Source organism: Hipposideros armiger, unplaced genomic scaffold (assembly GCF_001890085.2).
Source record: "Hipposideros armiger isolate ML-2016 unplaced genomic scaffold, ASM189008v1 scaffold_46, whole genome shotgun sequence".
NCBI classification, from domain to species: Eukaryota; Metazoa; Chordata; class Mammalia; order Chiroptera; family Hipposideridae; genus Hipposideros; species Hipposideros armiger.
The window spans coordinates 2,359,005-2,381,591 of record NW_017731396.1 but is presented as its reverse complement, the minus strand read 5'-3'; the positions used below and the strand labels follow the sequence as shown (position 1 = coordinate 2,381,591).

At 52.2% G+C, this 22,587-nt stretch overlaps 1 protein-coding gene across 1 annotated transcript in view; it reads left to right on the top strand.

Moving 5' to 3' along the window:
* The window catches only part of TNFRSF1B (TNF receptor superfamily member 1B), a 44,545-nt gene extending 30,989 nt beyond the window's left edge, over nucleotides 1-13,556 (top strand). Inside the window, exons 4-9 of the mRNA XM_019639702.1 lie at nucleotides 31-124; nucleotides 558-796; nucleotides 1,343-1,420; nucleotides 2,009-2,043; nucleotides 8,087-8,294; nucleotides 11,477-13,556. Of these exons, the coding sequence (XP_019495247.1) occupies nucleotides 31-124; nucleotides 558-796; nucleotides 1,343-1,420; nucleotides 2,009-2,043; nucleotides 8,087-8,294; nucleotides 11,477-11,757 (935 nt within the window). The 3' untranslated portion in view covers nucleotides 11,758-13,556. The remainder of the gene's footprint in view (nucleotides 1-30; nucleotides 125-557; nucleotides 797-1,342; nucleotides 1,421-2,008; nucleotides 2,044-8,086; nucleotides 8,295-11,476) is intronic.
* Nucleotides 13,557-22,587: the final 9,031 nt, after the last annotated feature.

The window sequence follows — 22,587 nt, the reverse complement described above, 5'->3', positions numbered from 1 at the left end:
TTGGTGACTGGCGCTCATTTTTCCTTGAAGGAACTGCAACATCAAATGTGCGGTGTGCTCCCTGTGACCCAGGGACATTCTCTGACACAACATCATCCACAGATACTTGCAGGCCCCACCAGCGGTGAGTGGCTGAGTCCTTTGGGTGAGGTGAGGTGAGGAGCAGGGAGTGGCTGTCCTGGGTGATGGTGGGGTCTAGAGCATAGAGCGGCTGTGCCATGGTGCCTGAAATCCCCCCATTCCCTCCCTTGGGTTGTGGCATTGCCAAGCCCTGTTCAGTGCCAGGATGGGTTGATCTGACAGTGGGTTGGGCCCAGGACAGAGAGCATGGTAAACAGTAGCCTTTCCCTGGAAGTCAAGACTGAGTGGGGAGCATGGGGAGAGGTGAGGTGAGGACAGCAAGGGGCAGCACTGAAAGAGGACATGGCACGTGTACTCACTTCCACGTCCTGGCTGCTGGGACCTTTGCCCGCTGGCCTGGACCCCACAAGTGAGCCCAGCCACCCTGAGCCATTCTGTCCTCTTTTGACCTCTGACCAAGCCCCCTCTTCCACCAGCTGTAGCTCGGTGGCCATCCCTGGCAATGCAAGCATGGATGCGGTCTGCACATCTGTGCTCCCCACCGTGAGAGTGGCCCCAAACTTAGACCTCGTGCCCCAGCTACTGTCCACGAGATCCCAACACGTGGAGCCAACTCCAGGACCTAGCACAGCATCAAGTACCTCTGTCCTGCTCCCAATGGTCCCAAGTCCCCCGACTGAAGGGGTCGGCACAGGGAACATTTCTCTTCCAATTGGTAAGTCACAAGAGGGCCCGTTCACCCTCCCTCCCTCGAACCCTCCCTCCCTTCTCATCTCTAAGACTTACTGAGAGCCCTCTGTGGGCTGGATGGACTGTCTTGGGATGCAGGTGGCAGTGAGACTAGAATCTCCCAAGACCTGGTGGGGAGAACCCCTGGGTGGGGAGGTGTGGGGTCAGCATTTATCTCAAAGTGGAGGTGGTCTCCTGGTTGCCGGTTCTGATGAACCCATTAGGCTGTGAAGACAGTGGCCTGGGCCAGGTCCTCTCCTGGGCTTCCCGTCTGGGGTTTGGACTACATCAGGCCAAAGGTCTCAAACTGTGGCCCTTGGGCTGAATATGGCCCACAGACATGTTTTGTTTGGCACAGTTTTGGGTCTGTTTTTTTGGTAATTGAATTTGAGACATCTGTATTGGGCTTGCCCTTCACCTATGACCCCCCCCCACCCCCCCAGCCATCTTTGGTCACTGAGTAATCTGCTGAGTCCCTGGTACATTTGAGTTTGCTATTTGCAGCTGTTTTGAGCTTCACTTTTTTTTCTAGGACTGATTGTGGGTTTGACAGCCTTGGGACTGCTAATAATAGGGCTGGCGAACTGTCTCATCATAACCCAGAAGAAAAGTAAGATTCCATTCCTTCTTTCCTTCATCCATCCATTCATTCATCCGCTTGTTCAGGAAGCTTTGCTGGGGTGCCTCCTGTGAGCTCAGCACTGGGCACGGCCTTATGGGTCAGACAAAGCCAGATATGATAGTCTCTGTTCTGTAGGACCTTAAAGCCTGGGGCAGAAGGCACTTCCACTAACTTATCTACTGAAAGGCAAGACACCATCAGGGCTATTCAAGGGGGTAGGAGTCCAGGATTCTTGTCTGGGAATCCTGGGGTATTTGGGCATTCTGGAGCAGGTGACATGTGAGCTGGGTAAAAAAAAAAAAAAATGTGTGCAGGAAGGAAAGGGCACGCTAAGCAGCGGGCATGGCATGAGTAAAGAAGGGGAGGCTGGAAAGTGGTTGGGGGTGGTGGAGGGGAGTGGCACAATGTCAGGCTAGCTGGAGGGTTGGGTGTGGGGTCTTTGTGTACCTCGTGTGGTAGGTAATCGCTCCCTCCAGGGCTGGGCCTATTCCCGCCGCTTGGGCCCCATCCTAGTTAGGACAGATGTGGCCTGTGGAAGTCACTCTCCCTGACTTGTCCCCTCTCTCCTCTTTGCAGAGAAGCCCCTTTGCATGCAAGGAGAAGTGAAGGTGGTGAGTGCCCTTCTGCCTTCCTCCCCCCCCTCCCCTGCTCTCCTCCCCGGCGGGCCGGATTGTCCCACCGGAAGCAGCACATTCTATAAGTTGGCCTGCCCAGTGTCCGGTGGTGGTGAGGCTGAGCCCCGGGAGGCTGAGGAAAGGCCAGCCAGCATCCGTCCTTGGGGGTAGGCAGCCCACCATGGGCTAATAAAGGAGGCTGAATGTGAAATGCCACATCAGGCAGCAGGGGGGTTAGTGGTATCAGTGGCAAGCATGTGGTCTTGGACTGGTGGTGTGACCTTGGGGCAGACGTGAAACTGCTTGTGGCTGTGTTTCCTCACCATTAAATGGAGACAGTACTGCTCAGCCCAGCTTGCATGGTTGTGGCATCCACTCAGCTGGCAACAGTTCTCAGCATCTCTGTGGTGCTTACAAGGCACTTGCTCATGGAGCAGTGGTTTTCAAACTGAGTGATGGGGTACCCCGGTGTTCCACAGAGGCCCTTAGGGGTCATCTCTGGGGTTGAGGTGGAGGCTAGGGGGCTGGGTCCTGGGTCCCCACCTTTGATTTTTTTAAAAAAGATTTTATTGGGGAATTGGGGAAGGGGAACAGTGTTGGGGAATCAGGGAAGGGGAACAGCCAAGTTGTTGTCCTTCGATCTTAATTGTGAAGGGCGCAGCTAGCTCAGCTCCAAGTCCAGTCGCCATCCGGCCGCCCGTCAACAGCTTGCGGCCGCTCAGTTTAAGGTGCCGTGTTCAATCTTAGTTGCGAGTGGGCATAGCCCACCAGCCCATGCGGGAGTTGAACCGGCAACCTTGCTGTTAGGAGCACGTGCTCTCACCAGCTGAGCCATTCTGCCACCTGTTGGCAGCTCAGCTCGGGTGCAGCTCACTGGCCCATGTGGGAATCGAACTGGCCACCCTGTTGCTCAGAGCTGGTGCTCTTAACCAACTGAGACACTCGGCCGGCCCCATTTGATCTTTTTTTAATAGAGTCTGTGAAGGACTTTTGTTAGACATGCAATACTTACATAGTATTTCATCAATCCTCCATTAGGAAGACCTTTGGCTGTAAGTAACCAAAAGCTTAACGATGATTTAAAATAAAAGGGCTTTATTTTTCTTACATACCAAGAGGTCAAGGGGTTGATGGCTGCTATTGGGTTGTCGGAAAAGTCATGACGCATTTTTGCCACGAAAAGCAGAAAAATACGTCATGACTTTTCTGACAACCCAATAGAATAGTTCAGTTGCAACCTTCTGAGAGGACAGTAGGACCCCAGGCTCTGCCATGTTTAGTGTGTTGGCTTTTGTTCTCATGCTTGTGGCTTCATGTCATAGGAGGGTGATCACCACTTCATATGTGACCTCAGATTTGAGGTGGGAAGAAGAGGGGGAAACGGCCATCGTGCCTTTTATCAGGAAATCGGATGCTCTCCCAGAAGTCCCCGGTAGACTTTTCCTTTTGTCTTATTGGCCTGAATGGTGTCATGTGACGACCCCTAGCTGCAAGGGCAGCTGGGAAAGGGGGCACTTTGCTTTCCCAGCCTCTGTAGTGGAGGAGGACAAGGGAGAGGGTGTGGGGTAAGCCAGTACATGGTGACTTATTGTAATCCTGTATCTGGTAGGCAGGGTAAGGCTTTTACTCAATTTTACAGATCAGGAAACAGAGCCCAAGGAACTCCCTCCATATCCCCCATCTTGCCGGGGCAGGGTTTTTCAGCCAAGGTACTATTGATATTTGGGGCCTGATAATTCTGTTTTGGGGGTCTGTCCTGTGCATTGTAGGCTGTTCAGCAATATCGCCGGCCTCTCCTCACTAGATGCCAGTCACCCTGCCTCTCAGGAGTGACAACCAAAAATGTCTCCAGACATTGCCAGATGCCGCCTGCAGATCAGAATCACCCCTAGTTGGGAACCACTGTGCGAGGGAAAAGCTCAGCCCTGAGCCACCCGGTGCCTGAGGTTTACACGGGGCTTTGGACTTGGTAGGGACCAGGGACTGAGTTCAGGTCCTGATTTTTCTGCTAAGCAAAGAGGGGCAGAGAGGGAAAGTAACTTGCCCAAGGTCACACAGCACTATGTCTCTGGACTCCTGGCCCAGTGCTCAGGACCTGCCCTACAGCATTTTAGCAGACACGAACATTGATTTGGGAGTTCAAGCTTTCTCCTTTTCCCAGGGCGCGAATGCCACGCCTTCCTTTTTCTGTCTTCAGCTCATTGATGCCGACAGCTGCTGCCTGGTGCACAGAGAGCAAGTGTGCCCTCCAGGCTCCACCCCCGCAGCCCAGCTGCCACGTTGTCTTTCCCACCAGTGTTTCCCAATACTCAGTGCAGTAAAGATGCCCCAGGTGTGGCCCAGAAGCCTCTACTTCCCCATTCCCATCACTGACTTTTCTGTTCACCGAGTGTGAGCAACTCACCTACTACTTGTTGAGGGTTGTTGTGTGTAGAGGTCAGTGGTGTGCTGGTAACTGGCCCTCTGGGCAGGAAAAAAGAAAACCCCAAGCCCTGATTTGTCGTGGTAGCTCAGTTCTGTGTTATAAACACTCCCACTGTGGTCAATTTTAATCTACCCAGACCTTACCGCGTGTGGGGCTGGGAAGAAGCACACACAGGTCTGAGCTGGTCCCGCATACCACTGGCCGAGTCCCGTGCCGGGCTCTGTGCCTGTGCCGTGGCCCTGCATCCTCACACACCCCTATGGGGTACACCCCCATTGTACAGATGAGGAAACAGACTCAGGGAGGTTCTGTTACCTGTATAAGACCAGGAGAGAAATGGCAGAGCCCAGGTTTGAAACTCAATCTGAATCCACAGGCTTTGCAGGCCAGAGATTCAAGGCTGCTCCAAGCACCCCAGACCCTTCTCAGGGCCTGCCCTCAGAGGTTGCTCACCTTCCCAGGTGCCCTTCAGTCCCCGGGCTCCCACCCCCACCCCCACCGCCTCCTTGCTTAGCCTGTGCCGCACTCTGGTTCTCCGCTGTCCCTGCTACGAGGCCGCCTAGTAATGCCAGGCCTAGGTCCTGGGCTGGAGAGTGCGTGACTCAACTCTACCCCATCCCTCCTGATGCAGAATTAACCCCAAAGTGCGGTGGGACAGTGGCTTCCCTTTGTTTAGAAAAGGTCAGCGTATCCACATGTGTGAGCTCACCCACAGCCGCCCCCACAGACAGTCGTGCACGGGCTCACATTTAATAATGACAGTGGACATTTATGAGGTGCTGTGCCAGGAACGAATGTGTGCCAGGTACAATCCTGAGCATTATTTATTCTCACAATCACGCTATGACACAGGCAGTGTGAGTGTTGCTCCAGTGGTATGGCTCAGGACACTTGGGCTCAGAGAAGTTAAACAACTTTCCCAAGGTCACACAGCTAATGAGAGTGGCCTGGGACACAAACCTAGGAGTGCCTGTCTTCAGCACACGCACTCACTACACGTCTCACAGATGTGCACACATCCCCGCCACATAGACACACGTGTGTGGACACTGCACACACCCTCACACCTGTACATGGAGGTGTGTGAGCCTCGTGAACGTGCACTCACACATGCAGGTGGACACAGACCCTGTGGGAATCCGGAGAACTCAGCCAGTGGCTCTGCCTCTGCCCATGGCAGGGCTGGGCCGTGAGGGGCTGGAAGGTGACAGGGACTGGCTGCCTGGCTGAGATCTTGTTTTTTAGCATGGACCCCCCCTCAGTACCCAGTACTTCCTCTTACTGGGGTACCAGCCCAAGGAACGGGACTCGGTGCATCTGCGCCGCTCAGAGCCTGCCTGAACTTTATAACTTGTTGCTTTGCGGGGAGGGAGGCGGCTGTGACCTTTGGGAGTTTCTGTTCTGCCTGGCCCTGGCCACCAGAGGAGCGGGACACAGGCCCCAAAAGCCCCTTCTTGTGTGGGTTGTGAGGAATGACTTTTGGGTGCTCCCCTTCTCCCTCGCTCCCCCGCCCGTCAAAGCTCACAGCCTGGCTAGGAGTGGTGTCCAGTGGCCAAGGTCAGACCACCTGGGCAAGGTTCAACGTGAACTTGAAATGCCTTCCATCCCTCCAAAGCTGGGGGTGGTGAACCAGGGAGGCAGGATGCAGTGGCGAGCCAGCGGCCCTGGTACACTGATGTGGGCTAGTCCTGCCCCAGCCATGGACCAGCTGTGTGATACTGAGTGGGGACTCACCCTCTCTGGGCCTCCATGGCCTCACGGGGACTGCTTGCAAAGGATCCTTCCAGCCCAGATTAAGAGGCGATGGTCTGGCCTCAGGATATTGAAGGTTCCCTCTGGTGGGCTCAGATGTTTGAGAAGTCATAGCCCTGGTGGGTGGGTCTGGGGGCCGCCGAGGCTGTGGGAATTGGCCAGTCCAGGCAGGAATCAGGTACTCTGCCGCTGCTCAGAGCACACCTGGAATTGTAGCTCCTTCTGGAGTGAGGCCATCGGGTCTCAGTCTTCCCTGGGGAGGGGTCTAATGTGCCCCCATCCCATAGCAAACCCCACCCTCTGACCCTCACCTCCCCCTAATGTGCTAAGATGTGTCTCACCAGCAGTTCACTTTGCCTCAGTTGTCATTCTACCCTGGGCCCTCTCATCCTGGGCAGTGGTGGGGAACGTGGTCCCTTCTGTCCCCTTTCTTTCTGGGATCCAAAGATCAATCGAAACCCCAAGGAAAGGGCTGGTGTGCCTGTTTAGTTAGTGTAGGCAGGCGACACCCTCAGAGTGGGATTTCTAGGTGCTCCCCAGCATGGGTGTCTGGAAACGGGTACCTATCTTGAGCCTCCTTGAAACTCCAGACACCCAGGAAAGGCATCATGGGTTACAGCCCAGCTGTACCATGTCCTAGCTGTGTGACCTTGGCCAAGTAAGTCAACCTCTCTGGGCCTCGGTTTCCATATCTGCAAAGTGAGGGCAACACTGGGCTGTTGGAAGTCAATATAGATAGTGCCTTGGAAGAACGTCAGCACAGCATTTGGCATCGGATAGCACTCGAATGTCAGCTAATATTTTAGTATGATGATTGTTGTTGTTATTATTTATGTTCTATGAGAAAAAGACATTAGGAGAAGTCAGAGAGCAGCCTGAAGAGTGGCATCTGGAGAGGGTTGCTGCGGCAGCATGGCCGAGGGTCCTAACAAAAAGGGCTCTCTGCACTGGATTGATTGATCGAACGCAAAGACTAGCAAACTTTTTCTGCAAAGGGCCAGGCAGTCAATACTGCCGGCTTTTGGATCATAGGTCTCTGTCATAGCTACTCAAACCTGCCATTGTGGTGGGGAAAAGCAGCCCAGACAGTATGCAAACAGATGGGAGTGGCTAGATTCCAATAAAACTGTAATACATAAACATTACATTTTGAATTTCACGTGGCGTGAAATATTAGCCTTTACATTTTTTTTTCAACCGTTTAAAAAATGTACAAACTATTCTTAGCTCACAGCCTGTCCAAAAACAGGGGCAGGACAGACTGGGACCGCGGTAGTAGTTTGTCTACTCCTTGGATGGAGGTTACTATTAACAAGCATTGTTCTGAGCACTTTACAAATATTCAGCCATTTGATCTTCACAAGAAGTAGGTTTGTGAGTCTTCCTTTACAGATGAGAAACATGGAGGCACAGAGAGGTTAAGTAATTTGTCTAAGGTCACACAGCTAGTGAGTGGTGGAATCATGATTTGCTCCAGAGTCCATGGTCTTGGCTGCTAGGCGGGGCCACATCACCCTGTGCTGGTGGGGTGACCTTAGGAGAGTCACTCTCCTTCTCTGGGCCTCTATTTCCTTATGCAAAAAGAGGATGAAAATCCTGCCCTACCTCTAAGACTGTTTGGTAAACAGGGCTACCTGAACCCGTCCTGCAAAGGGCTCACACTCCAGTAGGGCAGCCAGATGCTAACCACAGAAACCACATGTCCTGAAAGCACTGTGAGTGGAAAGAACGTGTGGGTGTGGGCAGAAATGCCATGTAAACTGTGAAGTGCTCATGGCAGGGGGTGCAGATGGTGGTGAGAGGAGAAAGGAAGAGGAACTGGCTGATGGCACGACCACTGTCCCTCCTCTCTTCCCCATCCAGTCTCACCTGCCTGCTGATACGGCCCGGGGTGCTCCGGGCTCCGAGCAGCAGCACCTGCTGACCACGGCGCCAAGCTCCAGCAGCAGCTCCCTGGAGAGCTCAGCCAGCACTGAAAACAAGAGGGCGCCCAGCAGGGACCAGCCGCAGGCACCAGGCACAGGGAAGGCCAGTGGGTCTGGGGAGGCCCAGGCAAGCTCCAGGAGCCCAGGTAAGAGGCGGCTTCACCTGGCTTCATCTCCCCTTCGTGTTTCTTCCGGATTTCTGTCTGAGCCATCTCCTCCTGGGCCTCCCCTGCAGGCTGAGGCCTGAGGTCCTTCCAGGGCCTTCGAAGCCCTGCATGACTGGCCTTGACTCGCCCTCCAGCCTTGCCTCCCTGCTGTCCTCAGGTGCAACACTGAGCCTCAAGCTTCTTTCAGTTCCCTGAACCCACCACGTCCCTTCCACCTTTGCCTGTGTGGGGTCTTTCCCCAGCAATACCCCCTTCCTTCGAGTTAATCCCATCTTGTCCTTCGAGTCCCCAATATCTAGGCAAGGAGTTTTCCTGTATATTATAATACATATCATAATAGTATTACATATTAATGTTATAGTATTATATAATTATTGTATAATATTGTATTATAATTATATAATATTTATGTATATTTATAATATAATATTATTATAATAATATTGATTATATTTTACAGATGAGGACACTGAGGCCCAGAGAGGTTAAACAGTTTGTTTAAGGGCACATAGTTAGTAATTGAAGAGCCAGAAGTTGCCCCTGGGCCCCACGGTGGCTTATTGCCCGGCCCCTTTGGGCCCGAGGCCCCAGGGACCTCAGGGCGTAGGGTCTGGTGAAGCCCTTGCTGCCTTTACGCATCTGCATTTTGTCCTGGATGGATGGTGACAGGTGTCACCCTGGTTGGCATCTCCAGTGCCCACACAGGCGGGGGCCCCTGCAGGGGTCCCTCAGAAAGCCTGGAGGTCAAGTCGGCTTACTGGCATCTCTCCCTCTCGAGTGGCAGTGCTGGCTGGTTGGAGGTCAAGGAAGGACCATGCACTTGGGCCATTCTTAGATGCGCTCCTAGCTGCTCTGATTCTGAGAGAACCTGAGCTGGTTCCTTAGCCCTGCCGAGCCTCAGTTTCCTTACTTGGAGATGCTGTCTCCTTGGCAGGGCTGCAGCACCCTTTCCTGCCTGTCACCTGACTCCGGGGTTGCTTCCTCCCCTGGCTACCCATGTGGTCGAGGTGCCCCACTTATGTTTCCCCATCATGGCCCTCCGCCCTCTTCAGTGTGATGTCTTGTCAGTTCCCCCACCTCAGCCAGAGAACTCCCCGAGGGACAGGTTGAGTCAGTGCCTGAAGTGTCTGTCGAATGAATGAATGAGCTCCAAATATGAACTCTTGGTGTTTGTCCAACTTATGGATTCATCTTTTCGATTCTTATCGACGCATCTTCCACAGCTGTTCTGGTGTGGTTTTCTTTTTGGCCTTGGCAGGGCCTCCTGACCATGCCTGCCCACCCCTCTACCTCTGCCCCTTCCCTATCCATACCCCACTTGCCTCTCTGCCTTCTGCGCTCCCCTTTTCTCCCTCCCACCCCAACACCTCTCTCCACTGTGGGAACAGGTAAACCCCATGCTGTGCCCCGTTGTGGTCCCCCTGTCCACCCCCGCAATGTCTCATTCACAATGTGCAAAGGCCATGGTGACTCTGGGTGACATTTGGGCGCCGTGGTGGCTCAGGGTGGAAGTTTCCTTCCGGCCCCATGGTTTAAGCCCTCCCTCCGCCTGGCCTGTTTGGGGCTGTTCTGAGTAGAGCAGTTCGCTGCTTCAACCTCCTCTCAGTCCCCCTGGAATCGGGGCAGCAGGGCTGAGGAGAGGACTGGAAAATAAACAGCCACATCCGTTTGGGCACTCGTAAGTCCCCACAGTATCAGCAGCAGCAGCTATCACTTTTTGGGGGGCTTTTGTGCACCCAGCCCCTTACATTCACCTCCTGGCTTATCCGTCATTTGGTGCCTCACCAACTAGTTAAGAAACTAGTTGCAGAAACTCAGAGCAGCAGGAAATGGGGTGGCAGAAGGCAGGCAGCAGGTCCTGCAGGGCCTCATAGGCCGTGGTGAGGACTGTGGTGATTTGAATAGCCTCGGAAGTGATCTGCCAAGTTTTAAAGGGCTGGCTCTGGCTGCTGGTGGAGAACAGACAGCAAGAGGGGTGGAATAGAAGCCAGGAGACAGGTGGAGGCTGTTCACACTGGTCCAGGTCGCGGTGGATGGAGCTTTGCATGGGAGATAGCAGGCGGCAGTGAACTCGAAGTATCTTTTAAAGGTGGATCAGGCAAAGATTATTGATGGATTGGATGTGGGGTGTGAGAGTTCAAAGTTTTGGGTGGGCCTGACAGCTGGGTGGATGGTGGCAATGTGAGCTGAAATAAGGAGCAGGTTGGGTGGGAGATGGGGGTGGAATCAGGTTGAGGTGCAGAACAGGTGGATGGATATACAGGGCCGTTGTTCAACCCCGGCTTCATTGAGAATGTCACTCGGTCTCCAGGAGCCACGCAGGCTCTGGAGATATGGCAATGGGCAAGACAATCGCCCTTGCCTGCAAGAGATGGTCAGGGTCATTATACCCATTTTATAGCTGAACAGACGGAAGCTCCAATAGGTTAAGTGACTTGACCAAGTTCACTGGGGCGGAGCCGGGCTTCAAACCCAGGATTGTCAGGCTGCAGAGCTCCAGACATCCCAGGCTCAGTGATGAGGACAAACTACCTCCCCTCCCCATGCTGGAACCTCAGATTTATGAAATCTTAGAGGCAGCATTACACAAAGGAAAAAGATTTGCTGTAAATGAAGACAAGTTCAGGGTCAATGCTTAATCTCCATAAAGGAGCAATTCCAAGCCCTTTGATGTTGATTGATTCTTTGGCAGATACAGGTAGTGGGCCAGTGACAGGGCTCTCAGCTTTTCACAGTTGGTGTGGCCAGGACTGCTGATGGTTTCCAGCAGTTATGGGAAAGTGACTCATTTTCTTTGCTTGACCAGTATTCTGTAACGTGTACTTCCTGTCCCTGCTCACTTCTCTGATTCTCTGTGGGGAGTATGTTTGTACGGTTTGTTCTTGGAACACCTTCGCCTGCTTGATGTTATTGGTCCCTCCTATCTATGGGCTGAGCTGGGCTGGGATTCTTACTTGGCAGATAAAGAAACTGAGGCACACAAAGATTAAGCGACTTGCCCAAAGTCACCTAGCAGAGCTGGGCTGGAGCCGGGACCTCTTGACTCTTGGCTCTATGCTCTTTCCCACATGTTTTAACCTACCTTTTGGGGCAGGAGATGGGCTGTGAAGACCTCCCCACTCCAGGACCCCTGACTGACCGCCCTCTCTCATCTTGTGCAGAGTCTCCTCCTGGCGGCCAAAGGACCCAGGTCAACGTCACCTGCATCGTGAATGTTTGCAGCATCTCCGACCATGGCTCTCAGTGCCCCTCCCAGGCCAGCTCCATGATGGGGGACACAGATGCCAGCTCCTCAGGCTCCCTGAAGGATGAACAGGTCCCTTTCTCCAAGGAGGAGTGCCCTTTCTGGTCCCAGCCAGGGGCCCCAGAGACTCTGCTGCAGAGCCCAGAGGACAAGCCCCTGCCCCTCGGAGTACCCGATGCCGGGATGAAGTCCAGTTAACCAGGCTGGCGTGGGCCGCATCACAGCCGAGGTGGGCTGACCCTTGGGCCTTCTTGGCCCCTAGCGCCCAGCACTCTGGTTCTTTCTGGGCCAAATTCCTTTCGTGGCCTCCACAGCCTCAGTCTCCCTCTTACCTACAGGCAAAAAGACAATGCAGGGAGAGTCATGGAGACCCTCTCCCGTCACCGTGTGCGTCCTTCTCGCAAGGCTGGCTGGATGTGCTGGGCAGCCTGGGGCCGGCCCCTGCCTCTCCAAATTGCACCCCCAGCTGGTCCTATGAACTTGGCTTCTGAAGCCCTTGTTGTTTTGATCCCTGGGCTCTACCGGCTCTGGCTTCCTGGGAACCCCCAGCATCCTGCATTCCAGAGGGGCTGCTGGGGAAGAGGGACACTGTGTGAGTCATCCACGGAGAAGAGGCAGTGGAGAAAGGGCTGTGCTTTAGCCTGAAAGCTGAGACTGCAGGACGGTTTCAGTGAGGGTCTGGGGCTGTCCAAGGTCAGTCAGATGGCTCTGTGCAGGGAGGAGGTGACAACCCCTATAGGGGGTGGCGGTCCCCCGGGTTAGCTAAGGATCCTTGGAAAGCACCACCTCCAAGTCCATTCTTGCTAGCGCCACCTCTGGTACAAGGGTGTGGAAATCGGACACCCAGAGGGCCCAGGCAGCCAACCTGAAGGAGTGCCCTGGCTTGGGCACGATGGCAAACCTCTAACAGGAAATCTTTTAATTTTAATATGTGACAATAAAAAAATAAATAAATAAAAAGTAAGCACCATAGAAGCAAACAAGCCAAGCACCACGGACGCAAACAAGCCAACAACACAACAAATCAAAGTCAGCTTGCCTCCTCTGCCTTGGACCTTCACTCCAGTTTACTCACAGCCCCAGGCCCCCACCCTCTCCCTCCCGGGCGTGGGGCTCCAAGGCCACACCTTTTCCTATCAGGGAATTTCAGGAACTGGAGATGACCGAGGCCCTGCAGCCATCTCTCTCCTCCTACCTCAGCCTGCACCTTCCTCCTTTGCCTCTCGAGGGGGTGTTCCTGTTTCCCCCTGAACCCCCTCCTGCTGTTCCTGGAGTCCCAGGCCCCAGGGGAGCTGTGGGGACACATTGGTACTGTGCCTGTCGCGATCCCAAGTGGATGTGAGGTGCTGAGAGCCAGTCTGTGTCTGTGTATCTGTGTCTGTGTGTCTGTGTCGTGTACTGTGGGTCTGCGCAGCCAATGTCGTCGGGTTGAATGGCCTTCCTGAAGTCAACAGTTTTGCTAAGGAGTTCTTACCTTTTAAAGAGTTAGCCCAGTGCCCCCAAACACACTTGTCCACACCCTGCAGATGGTGGGCAAGTGTGGCCTTGACCAGATTCTGGAAGGAAGGGGACGGGGTCTCCTTGAGAAGCCATTTGGATCTGTGGTACTGGGATCCCTTGTTGAAAAATTCCACTGGACTTGAACTTGGCAGCTGAACTTTTTAGAGAGTGGGCGAGTCCAGCCGTTACCATGGAGACAAGAAAGGCTGTCCATCCAGGAAATCAAGATGTCTTACTGCCCGGACTGGCCAGGGTCTCCACCCACATTGGATCCTGCACTGTCATGGAGCACACCTGCCCCCTGGTGGTCAGTCCTGGGAGGACTTCTAGGACTCTTTGCCATCACCCCAGCAGAGCAGGGAGGTGATGAATTAAAAGGAGACCCTTTCTGGATGTAGCCTCAGTTCCCGGCTTGTGTTGATCCCAAGACGATGAGAGTTTGCACTGTATACTAGGCAGCATTCCTGCTTGTAAATAAACCTTTCGTTTGTTTTACACATTGACCCCTGGCTCTGGCTTCAGGTCTGAGCTGGGGCTTGTCCGTGGTCCTGCTTGCCTACCACCGATGTATAGGGGGAGATGGGGTCATGGCCACTGGAGTCTGACAAGTCCATGTTCTGACTGGCCCCAGAAGCACCCCCATGACAACGGCCCTTTGCTGAAAACCTGCCTTCTCCATTAGGCCTGTGAACAGTAAGATGGCAGCTTCCTGTCCAGAAGCACCCAGCTGGCCTCCAGCTAGGCCCTCATCACATGCCCTGTCGGGTTGGTCTCCTTAGTCTGCTCTTGGGGTCAAGGTGGAGTCTCTGCATACCTGCTTTTTCACATAACAGCCCAGCACCCAGGGGAGCAAGACACTGGCCTCCAGGAGGCCCCAGTCTGGGCCTGTGAGACCCCTCACTGGGTGCTCAGACGAGCAGGGGCAGGAAGAGGCACAGAGGAGGGCCCCAGGCACAGTCAGGGGGTTGGGGAGGGCTCTGGAAGTGATCTCTGACCTGTTCCTGAGGCATAGCCGATTTCCAGAATAAAGGGTAGAGAGGAAGTTGCATGCAAGGGGAGTTCATGTAAAAGCCTAGAACGGAGAGAGACCCCTGGCCCTTGAATTCCCTCAGCCAGCCCCTGGGTCACTCACCCTCCTTCCAAGAGTCACTCACTACCCCAGCACAACGATTTTCATTGTTGGTGATTTCCTGTACTCTTCTCCCCATAGCCCTGCCCTCTAGCCCATCTCAGCCACTCACCTTTGACCAGGGCTCGGCAAACTTTTCCTGTAAAAAGCCACAGAATAAATACTTTAGGCTTGAGTGGGGGTGGGGGGAGAGTAGGGGGGGGTCTTACGGCTTCTGTCACAGCTACTCAACTCTGCTGCTGAAGCATGAAGGCAGCCACAATACATCACAAACAATACATCACAAACACATCCAAGAAGGGGGTGGGGTGTTTTCTACACCACCGAGCAACTCCCTAGCAGGCACCGACAAAGTGTGCTACACACTGAACTCGACTCTGACACTACCTGAAGATGGTGTCAGATCCCATAGGTTAGGGGCTCAGTCCCACAAGACTGCTCCCACTTCTGACACCAACCACAAGTCCAGGATGTCACCTGTGCCTTTGTCGCATCGGCTATACATCCGAGGTTCCATGAGCTCCTCCTGGCAATTGATGCATGCGTTAGAACTGCTCACAAAGCTCAGGGGAATGTTTACTTACATTATTGGTTTGTTATAAAGGATGTGATAAAGGATACAGACGAACAGCCAGCTGCAGAGGCACACAGGGCCAGGTCCGCAAGGGTCCTGAGTGCGGGAGCTTCTGTCCCCGGGGAATGGGGATGTACCACCCTGCTGGCTTGTGTCCCAGCCAGGAAGCTCATCAAATTTCAATTTGTTTGAGCTTTTATGGAGCCTTATCTGCAGCTCCCTCCTCTTCTCAGAGGTCCTCAGGTCGGGTGGAAAACTCCTGCCTTCTCATCACTTCATCTTTCTGGTGACCGGCCCCATTCTGAGTCACCTCATTAGCATAAACAGGCATGCTGCAAAGGGGCTCCTTGTGAATGACAGAAGACACTCTCATCACTCAGGCAATGCCAAGGTTTTTAGGAGCTCCGTGTCAAGAACTGGGGAGAAAGACCAGATATATTTCTTATTATACCACAGGTATGACGATGTATTCCCATAAAACTTTGTGCCAATGTGCAGCAGGTGGATTTGGCCTGTGGTCTGTAGTTTGCTGACCCCCTACTCTAGACATATCGTAACTGATAACCACATGCATAATCTCACTTTCAAGCTTTCCACTCTCCCTCACCCGACCACTATTTCTGTCTTTCTCCCTCACTAGGACCCCTCTGTCCCTTATCCTCTCCTGTCTTATCTGGTGTAAAGACCAAGGCCAATCATTTTACCCCTTGCATGCATCCTCAGTTCCCTGGTCTTCCTCCTGCTTTATTGTTCTCACTCTGGTTAAATCCAACTCTCTGTGCATGCCGCACCTATACCTGTGCTCCCGTGCACCTGTATGGGCCAGTCAACCGTGCTGGCTGGCCTCGCTTTAATTTCATGATCATGAAACACTAATCGGAGGATGGTCCTTGGTGCCACCCGGCAGTATGTCCCCATCCACCCTTGCTGCTATATTAGTTTCCTATTGCTGCAAATAGTGCCTTAAAACAACACAAATTTATTCTTTATTCTCATAGTTCTGGAGATCAGAAGTCTAAAATCAAGGTGTTGCCAGGGCCACTAGGCTCTAGAAGAGAGCCTGTTTCTGGAGGCCCTGGGGGGTAATCTATTTCCTTGCCTTCAGCTTCTGGAAGCATCTTCACTCCTTGACTTGTGGCCCTTTCCTCCATCTTTATAGCCAGCCGTGTAGTATCTTCCATAGCCAAATCTCCCTCTGCATCCCAATGAGGACATGTGTGATTACACGGGGCCCACCCAGGTAATGCAGCATAGTCTCCCCATCTCTAGACCCTGCCAGGTAGCATGATCAGAGATTTCAGGGACTAGAATGTGGGTGTCTTTGTGGGGGCCATTATCCAGCCTGCCAGCCCCACCATCTGCACACTCTGCCACACTCCCAGGTAGACTGTTTCACACCCTCTCTTTGCTCCTCCCGCCTCTGACCTCACCCCACCCTTACCTTCCACTGGTTACCTGGCGGCCTGTTTCATGGAGAAGATAAACACGAGAGAACCTCCTCAGGAGTCTCCCCCACATGTCCCCTCCTGCCTACCCCTGTGCCCAGGTCCTCAGCCCTCTCCCCTGTGACTATGGATAAACGCTCAGGCTGCTGGCTAGAGGCACCGTCCTCCCTGCACAGGAACATAGCGTCCCGCCACCTCATCTCAAGGACATTGCTCAGGCAGCTCTCCTCTCTCCCTGTTCGCATCAGCTTCCCCGTCTCCTGGATCTTTCCTGTCTGCACGCAAATGTACTAATGGTTTCCTCATTTAAAGAGCAGCATACCGGCCCGGCCGAGTGGCGCTTCAGTTAAGAGTTGGCTTGGGAGTGCGAGCTCTGAGCAGCAGGGCCCCGGTTTGGATCCCACACGAGGGCTAGTGATGCTGCGCCCTCTACAGCTAAGATGGTGAACAACAGCTCGACCTGGAGCTGGGCTGCAGTGAGTCGCCAGTGACAGCACAGGCTGCAGTGGAGCTGCAGTAGGCTCCCCTAAGCTACTGTGAGTGGCTGGCAGCCTGCGTGAACTGCCAAGAGCTGCCGCGAGCGGCCAGCCAGTGGCCGGCAACCAATCTGCCTCACCCGGGAAGAGCGCAATGATAATACCAACATGGGCCAGTGAAGCGACGTCCTCCACAACTAGACTGAAGAACAAAAGGACAGCAACTTGTCTGTTCCCCTTCCCCCAATTCCCCAGCTCTGTTCCCCTTCCCCGATTCCCCAATTAAATCTTAAAAAAAAAAGAAAAGCAACATACCACCACATACACATTAGAATGGCTACTATATAAAAAAAAAGTGTTGGTGAAGACGTGGAGAAATCAGAACCTTTGTGCACTGTTGATGGGAATATAAAATGGTGCAGCTGCTATGGAATATATTGGGTTGTCTGAAAAGTCATAATGTATTTTTTCTATGTTTTTGTTGCAAAAATGTGTCATGACTTTTCCGACAACCCAATAGTATGGCAGCTTCTTAAAAAATTAAACAGGGTCACCATATGATTCAGCAACTCCACTTCTGGGTATGTACCCCAAAGAACTGAAACCAGAGATGCAATCAGTGCTCACTGCAACATTATTCACAATAGCCAAAAAGTGGAAGCAAACCAAGTGTCCATTGATGGATGTAATGGATAGACAAGCAATGGTATATTCATGCAATGGAGCATTAGCCCTAAAAAATAAGGATGAATGATGCTACAATAAGGATGAATGATGAAGGCATTATCCTGAGTGAAAGAAGCCGATCACAAAAAGACAAATATTGTGTGATTTCACTTATATGAGGTACTGAGAGTCGTCAAATTCATAGCGACAGAAAGAAGAACGGTGGTTGCCAGGGGCTGGGGGCCGGGGGAGTGGAATGGGGAGTTAGTGTTTATCGGGTACAGCATTTTCAGTTTTGTAAGATGAAAGAGGGAGATGGATGATGGTGATGGTGGCACGACAATGTGACTGTACTTAAAGCCACTGAACTGTACCCTTAGGAATGGTGAAGACAGTAAATTTTACGTTATGTGTGTTTCACTGCAAGAACAACAAAACCCTCTTGACAACAACTCTCTCCCCAGTTACTGTCAGATTTCCCAGCTATCATTAACAGCAAAAGCCCTTAGAAAATATGGTCTATCAATATTTACTGTCTCCAATTTATCTTCTTTCCCTTTCTCTTGAGCTCACTCCAGTAAGGCTGCGTCCAACTCTCCGCTAAAATTCCTATTGTCCGGGTCGCCGCTGCCGGTCCTGCTTCTAAATTCAATGGTGGATCTCAGGCCTCCTTTCACTTCCTCCGTGGGCAGCACTGGGCCTGAGTGACCAGCCCCTCACCTGGCTCCGGGAGCCCACATTCCCCCGATCTCCTGCCATCTCAGAGGCTCCTGCCTCTTTCACTGGTTCGTCTCATCTCAGTCATTGATGCCTCTCTTCACCTCCTCCTCACTCCCTTGCTGGTCCCTTCCAGCTTCACGGCTTTAGGTACAACAAATGTATCCTGCATTTGAAGGGACAAGTATTTATGGTGCTTCCTTCACGTCGGGCATTGCTTTGGTGCTGAGATGCAGCAGCTACTGAAATAAAGTGGGTGGGAAGAGAAGCAGTGAGAAAACAGACAAACAGCTAAGAGCACACGGTGATGAAGAAGACGATGTGGTCATGGAGGATCAGGAGGTCCCGGGAGGGCCTGGAGGGATGATTGGAGCAAAGGTCTGCAGAACCGAGGGAGGGGCCCGGTTGCGCCTGGCCTTTGAACGCGGCCAGGTCCAAAGGGTTTCTGCTGTCCTGTTAAGGTCAGGGCTGGGAAAAGGGACTCACTGAAAAGTTGCAACAGGTGGAGACATGGCCAGATCTGTCTTTTGGAAAGATGTTTTCAGGTGCTGAGGGCAGAGTGGGTTGGGAGTGGGGCTTGAGGGTTGTTAATCTCGTCCTTGGCTCTCATGCCATCTCGTTACCAGGAGGTGGGGTGATCTGTCCCGAAGCCCCCTTGATCCGGCTACATTGGGGGCTGGTTAGGGAAGGGCAGAGGGGAAGCCAAGACACAAGCAATGTGCTGCTTGTTCTGCGCACATCCCTCCAGTTCCTCTCTCCACCCAGCTCTGTACCCTGGGAGGCTGCCCTCTGCAGACCACATGCCCAGACCCTGCCCTGGGCCTTCCAGCAGGGGCTGCCCATGGGAAGGCACTAGCAGGAGACCGGGGGATGGAAGGAGAGTGTTGGGTGGTGTATCTCCTCCTCCCCACACCCTTTCCAGTGGCTTCTGCCTGTAACCACCCCCTTGCCAGGCTCTGCTGCCACCACTCCCTCTCTTGTCCCAAAACCCCCTGGTGTGTTTCCCCATCTATACAATGGGGGTAATAATGGGCAATTTGGTGTGACGGGGTGTAAAGGAAAACTCTTCCTGTGTGTCCTCTGCTCTCAATCGTCTACTTTGGACACTTTCTGGTTACCAAATGTGGGGGTTCTTTCCCCACACCAAACAATTCTGTGACACCAGCTGGGTGTCCTACAACTTAACTTAGTTCTGACACTATTGACCCACAAGACGGTCTCCACTTCAGATGCCAATCACAAGTCCAGGTTGTCACCTGTGGTTCTGAGCCATTGTCTACAGATCAGAGGTTCCCATGACCCCCTTCTTGGGTTAGATGAATTTGCTAGGGCGGCTCACAGAACTCAGGAAAAACAGTTTACTTATTAGATTACCAGTTTATTGCAAAGAATATAACTCAGACACAGCAGGATGGAAGTGATGCACAGGGCAAGGTTTACATGGGAAGGGGCCGGAGGGTCCATGCTCTCTCTGGGTGCACCACCCTCCCAGCACCTCCATGTATTCAGCGACCTGGAAGCTCTCTGAACCACGTTCTTTTGGGGTGTTTTGAGGCTTCATTGCATAAGCATGATTGATCAAATCGTTGGTCATTGGTGATTGATTCAACCTCCAGCCCCTCTCCCCAACCCAAATGTCGGGGGAGGGGCTTTCAAAGTCACCCATTAACATAAACTCAGGTGTGGTTGAAAGGGGTTTCCTATGACTAACAGACACTGGCTTCACCTGTAAGGCTCTGGAGCTATCTCAGAATATGAGGACACAAGTTGGGAGAACAAAAGTTGCTCCCAGTGCTCTTATCACTTAGGAAATTCCAAGCGTTTTAGGAGCTGTGAGCGAGGAACAGAGGAAGAAGACCAGACATATATTTGATATTACAGGCATACTGCAGGGATATTGTGGGTTTGGTTCCAGACCACCACGATAAAGCAAGCTGTCACCTTTTTGCTGGCGGAGGGTCTTGATTTCAATTTGTAAAAAATGCAACATCTGTGAAGCACCATAAAGCAAAGCGCTGTAAAACAAGGTGTGCCTGTAATAAATCACAATACCACACAGGCGGTCCATTTAGTAACTGAAGGTAGCCACCTGCCTGATGGGGTAACCAGTCAAAATGGGTCAGGTGCAGCCCCTCCTGTGTTTTTCTTTTCTTTAACCATCTGCAAGCAAGTGGTTTCTCTAAGGCGGGGTGGGGGTGGAGGGAGCAAGTTTTTGATTCCTCTTTTTTTTTTTTTAAAGATTTTTATTGGGGAATTGAGGGATGGGAACAGTGCTGGGGAATTGGGGGAATTAGGAACAGACAAGTTGCTGTCCTTTTGTTCTTCAGTCTAGTTGTGGAGGACATTGCTTCACTGGCCCAAGTTGGCACCATCATTGTGCTCTTAGCTGTAGAGAGCAGTGTCACTGGCCCTCATATGTGGGATCCGAACCGGGGCCCTCTGGCATCCCAAGCCAGCTCTTAACCATCGCGCCACTCGACCGGCCCTTGATTCCTCTTTTTTGGTTTTCATACTCTCATCATCATTTTGGAGCACTCTGATTAACTAGCACAGTAGTCAGGAGTCATGGGCCCTTGTAGCCCAACTGCCCAGGGGTGAATCCTGGCTCCACCACTGCCTGTCTGTGTGACCTCAGGCAAGTTAATGAACTTCTCTATGCCTCACTCTCATCTGTAAAATGAGGTTAAAATAGTACCTCCCTCAGAGTAAGGGAGATACTCTATCTGTAAAATGCTTGGCACTGTGCCTGGCACATAGTAAGTGCTCAATAAATATTAGTTGCTATTTTGTGTGTGTGTGTGTAGGTGCTGGAGATGCAACAGAGTCCAGGACAGACCAGGTCTCTGCTGGAGCTGACACACTAGGAGGGGCTATGTAAGGAAATACCTGTAGGCTATGCCATACGGCGGTAAGTGCTAAGAAGAAAAATAAAGTGACATAGGGGACACAGGGTGGGATGCTGCTAGTTTGCAAGGTGGGTTGATGAAGGCTTTTCTGAGGAGCTGGACTTTGAGTGGCCTTGGAAAAGGGAGGGCAGGTCAGCCGTTGGACCCGGGGTGGGGGGTAGGACAGGACAAGAGGTCGGGAAGCGTGGCTTCAGAAGCCATGGAAAGGATATAGGGTTTTGTTTTCCAGTGATGGGCGAGTCCGAGCCAGGGAGTGTGTGAAGTCCTGTAGTGTTGCCTGGTCTAAGAGTTGGGAAACTGAGCTTAGGTTATTTTATCTGCATAGTTGCCCTAGGAGATAGTCAAGGTACCCGTTATCCCTGCTTTGCAGGGGAGGACTCTGAAGGGCAGGGCTGGCTGGGTTTGATACTTATCTAAGGAGTCAAGTGGGATGAACAGTCTGTTTACTGTGGGCAACTCCCAATAACCAGTTCCTTAGAATTTCACAAGCAAGTCACTGATGGGTAGATTTCAAGGGCAAATGCTCTCTTGCTCTCTCTGGGGGACTTCTCAGCTGGCCTGAAACTCCATGTTCAGAAGCCATCGAGCAGGGCAGCCTGGGAGGTTGAGTTGAGAGGTTTCTTGGGGCAAACCTAAACCGATGACCTGCTGTGTGAATCTGGAACAGTCGCTGTCCCTCTCTGATGCTCAGAATCTCCATTTTGTAAGATGAGGGGCTGGCTCGTGAGCTATGGTCTGTCCTTTGTAGACTCTGGACCTATTGTTATATTGGCTACATGTTGAAATACTATTTTGGAGAGATTAGGTTAAATAAAACATTACCATTAATTTCACCTGTTCGTTTTCATTCTTTTTAATGTGATTGCTAGAAAATTATGTATGTGGCTGTGGCTTGCATTATATTTTTATTGGACAGTGCTGCTCTGGAAAGTTAAATGCCTTCAATATCTGATTAAATTAATTCACAATTAAAATTGCAACTCCCCTAAACCTGAGATCCCTATCTCCCCTGTGGGGCTCTTATAGTACTTATCACCTCAAATATTGTATAGTTTACATATCAGTTACGTTTATTGCTTGCTGTATATTCCTTCTGGTAGAACATAAGCTCCAATAGGACAAAGTTTTGTTTTTTTTGTTCTGTGATGTAGCCCCAAGTACTTAGAACAGTGCCAGGCATATAGTAGGTACTCAATAAATAGTGAATGAATGAATGAATGAATGAATGTAAGTATAGGATAGGAAGTGTCGGGGTTCCATGGTTGCCAAATCTTTCAATTTCTTAATTTTTAAAAAAAGATTTTATAGGGGAATTGGGGAAGGGGAACAGACAAGTTGCTGTCCTTTGGTTCTTCTGTCTAGTTGTGGAGGATGTCACTTCACTGGCCTATGTTGGTATTGTGACCATTGCGCTCTTCCAGGCTGAGGCAGGTTGATCACCAGCCATTGGCCGGCCGCTCATGGTGGCTCACACTGGCTGCGGCCACTCATGGTAGTTTATGGCAGCCCACTGCAGCCCCACTGCAGCCTACGCCGTTGCCAGCGTCTCACGGCAGCTCAGTTTCAGGTCGAAGCTGTTGTTCACTATCTTAGCTGTAGAGGGCGCAGTGTCACT